This window comes from Sinocyclocheilus rhinocerous, unplaced genomic scaffold (genome assembly GCF_001515625.1).
Source record: "Sinocyclocheilus rhinocerous isolate Xijiao unplaced genomic scaffold, SAMN03320098_v1.1 scaffold157, whole genome shotgun sequence".
Lineage (NCBI taxonomy): Eukaryota > Metazoa > Chordata > Actinopteri > Cypriniformes > Cyprinidae > Sinocyclocheilus > Sinocyclocheilus rhinocerous.
The window spans coordinates 1,075,989-1,079,410 of NW_015665038.1; the positions used below are offsets into that span (position 1 = coordinate 1,075,989).

At 36.4% G+C, this 3,422-nt stretch overlaps 1 protein-coding gene across 1 annotated transcript in view; it reads left to right on the forward strand.

Annotated features, from left to right (window-relative positions):
* Positions 1-534: 534 nt before the first annotated feature.
* Positions 535-3,422, forward strand: part of LOC107731009 (WD repeat-containing protein 5-like) — a 5,232-nt gene continuing 2,344 nt past the window's right edge. Inside the window, exons 1-10 of the mRNA XM_016541978.1 lie at positions 535-600; positions 707-815; positions 860-936; positions 1,745-1,834; positions 1,929-2,041; positions 2,142-2,214; positions 2,282-2,337; positions 2,618-2,664; positions 2,874-2,949; positions 3,105-3,145. Of these exons, the coding sequence (XP_016397464.1) occupies positions 535-600; positions 707-815; positions 860-936; positions 1,745-1,834; positions 1,929-2,041; positions 2,142-2,214; positions 2,282-2,337; positions 2,618-2,664; positions 2,874-2,949; positions 3,105-3,145 (748 nt within the window). The remainder of the gene's footprint in view (positions 601-706; positions 816-859; positions 937-1,744; positions 1,835-1,928; positions 2,042-2,141; positions 2,215-2,281; positions 2,338-2,617; positions 2,665-2,873; positions 2,950-3,104; positions 3,146-3,422) is intronic.

Consider the following 3,422-nt stretch of genomic DNA (forward strand, 5'->3'; position numbering starts at 1 on the left):
TGTACACACGTCAATGCCGTTTACGTTCGGGTCCAGTCGGGTTCGAAAATAAGTGCCGTCGGGTCGTGTCGGACTCGGGTCTAATTTCATCGGGTCTGTCTCGGGTAGGGTTTTTCTTAAAAAAACAAAATTAATTTATGCACGTCGGGTTCGGGTAAGAAGTGATTCGGGTCGGGTACAGATTTTAGAACCCGAGAAGACCTCTAGTTAGAACCCTCCAGTAAGTTTCTATTTGTTTGGTCGTGTTTCGTCGCTTATGTGATAAGTAAACCTGAGCTGAATTTAAGTACTGGGTCTGTTGTTATCCGTGCTATGTGATATGTGTCTGGCTGTCAAAATATACACTACACCATTCGCAGTTCTGGATAAACATTTGACTTAGTAAGAAGAAGCAACGGGCTTGGTTGCCATGCTATTCTAGGCAACTGAAATAAATGGCATTTGTTAACATCATTTCACTCTATTCAACCATTTTATGATCAACTATGATCTCTTATTTAGAGCCCCCGTATCTGACCCACATGAGGTGCAGAGATGGCATTAGAGATGAAGCTGGACACAGAAACACATAAGACACATTCAGCATCATCATCCTCGAAGGTAGAAAACCTGCCTTTTGGTTGCTTTGCCTTTTTAAATGAAGAGCTTCAGCCATAAATTAAGTTGTTTCTCTGTTGATGTAGTCTGTGTACATCTATTTCTGAAGTCTGCTCCCGTGAAACCAAATTACTCCTTGAAGTTCACACTCGCAGGTCACACAAAAGATATATCATCAGTCAAATTTAGCCCTAGTGGTGAATGGTTGGCCAGTTCATGTAAGTATATGTACTTGTAATGTTCAGTTTTAATCTACAGAAAGCAAACCAATGTCTGAAGATTTTGATATGGGGCGCTTTTGATGGAAAATTTGAGAAGAGTCTTGCAGGACATAAACTTGTGAGTTTTAATCTAAGTTAAAGGACTAGTCCACAAAAAATATACATATTTGCTGAAAATTATTTTTGTTGAAAAGTTTTTTTTTTTTTTTTTTGAAAAGTGAACTATTCCTTTAAAGGGTCAGTTCACCTGAAAATAAAAATTCTGTCATCAATTACATTTTGCACTCATGTCGTTTAAACCCATAAGATGTTAATCTTCAAAACACAAATAAATCTATTTTTAATGAAACCTGAGACATTTCTGTCCCTCTGTTGAAAGTCCATTCCACCAAAACGTTCACACTTCAAAAAGTTCATAAAGACATTGTATAGTAATCAAATACAGTTGACCATATTTGATGAGCTCTATGTATGTGTTTTTGATCAATGTTTATATTTAAATAAAGACTTAAATTAAATATGTTCATAATATAAAGCAGTTGTGTCCCTTGGAAGAATTGGATTAAACCGCTCGATTCACATGAATTACTTTTACGATGTCATTATGAACTTTCTGAAGCATCAAAGATTTGGTGGAATAAAGTTTCCATGTAGGGACATAACTTTCCGTGGAGAAACAGTTTCATTAAAAATATCTCCATTTGTGTTTCAAAGATAAAAGAAAGTTTTATGGGTTTGGTAAGACATGATGGTAAGTGAAAATTTTCATTTTGGGTGAATTTAACTGTTTAAAGGCTCAATCTGTAAACGCAGATGTAATATAGATGTATTAAAGAGATGGTAAAAAGATACTCTTAAGAATCTTCCTGTTCCAGCAATTAAAGATCATATTGTGATGTGTTTCACTGCCCATGTTGTAATTGCAGGGAATATCAGATGTGGCCTGGTCATCAGACTACAATCTTTTGGTGTCTGCATCAGATGACAAAACACTGAAGATCTGGGATATGAATTCAGTAAAACTTGTCAAATAATTGTATCTGATGCTGTACGTGTCATCCATATCAGTTTCTGAGTATTGTATCCTAATTCTCTGTCATGCTTTTGAAGGGAAAATGTCTGAAGACACTGAAAGGCCATAGCAACTACGTCTTCTGTTGTAACTTCAACCCACAGTCGAATCTTGTTGTTTCTGGATCTGTAAGTACACAAACAGATGAATTGTTTTTTTAAATGAATAAAAATAAATATGAGACAGTGTTTGTCATCGTATGTCATTTAGTGATTGAGTGATGTGGTTCATGTTGACAGTTTGATGAGCAGCGTACGGATTTGGGATGTCAAAACTGAAAAGTGTCTGAAGACCCTGCCAGCTCACTCGGACCCCGTCTCAGCAGTAAACATCAATTCCCAAAAATATTTTTATTAGTTTGCATGGAGATTTGGTTGATGTCGGTTTTCAGGTTCACTTCAACAGAGATGGATCCCTAATAGTATCCAGTAGCTATGATGGTTTATGGTAAGTTGAGTTGTGCCTTCTATTAAAAGTCCTGTTAGCCATTTCAGCTTTTTGGCTAGCTTACTCATTAATGTTTCTAAACCCAAAAACGTATAAAAAGGCAGAGTGGCATAGCGCATTCTCTGACTGGATATTTCAGTGATATCTGTCCGTTAGAACAGACATTTTATGTGTGCCATTAGTAAACAGTTACTTACAGCACCTTCAAGTAAGCCTCCATCTGTACTCATGATGTGATGACATTATTTATCCATTCGTAATGTTATGGACTGTATTTCAGCCGACTGCGGGACACTGCATCAGGACAATGTCTGAAAACTCTTATAGGTATGTGACTTATGTGACTGGTGAAGCTGGAAAGCACGATATCAAGTTTTCTTATCATAGTTGGACTTTGTTTTAGCCTTAAATCTTGAGGTGTTGTTGTGGTACCAGATGGCAGGATGGTGTGTGCTGCATAATTTGTATAAATGTAGCCTTTCTAAATGCAAATTAGGAGAGTGTGTTGATGGCGAACTGATCTGTTTTATTTCCAGATGATGACAACCCTCCTGTCTCATTTGTGAAGTTTTCTCCAAATGGAAAATACATTCTAGCTGCAACTCTGGACAAGTAAGTGAATTCATCTCCCTAGTGACTGTTTATTTTTTCCAGTCAGTGCAGTTTCTGAGACAATATTAATTCAGTAAAACGACCAACAATGCAAACAATTGTCATGTAATACAAATAAAAAGAACACATAAATAAATTGTTGCTTTAGCTCATAGTACGTTAAAGCTCTGGGACTACAGCAAGGGAAAGGTATGTCATCAAACTCGATCATAAATGTTGACTGCTAATAATTTTTATTGATATATATATACTCAGAGGTGGACAGTAACTAAGTACATTTACTTGAGCATTGTACTTAAGTACACTTTTTGAGTATCGGTACTTTACTTGAGTATTATTTTTTCTGGGAACTTATGACTTTAACTTGTGATATAATTCATGCCATTACTTAAAGATTTGATAGAGAAAAAGGACAACAAAAAAAGAGCGCCAAGCATCCCACAGGTGGGACGGTGACAGTTAAGGGGTTAAGT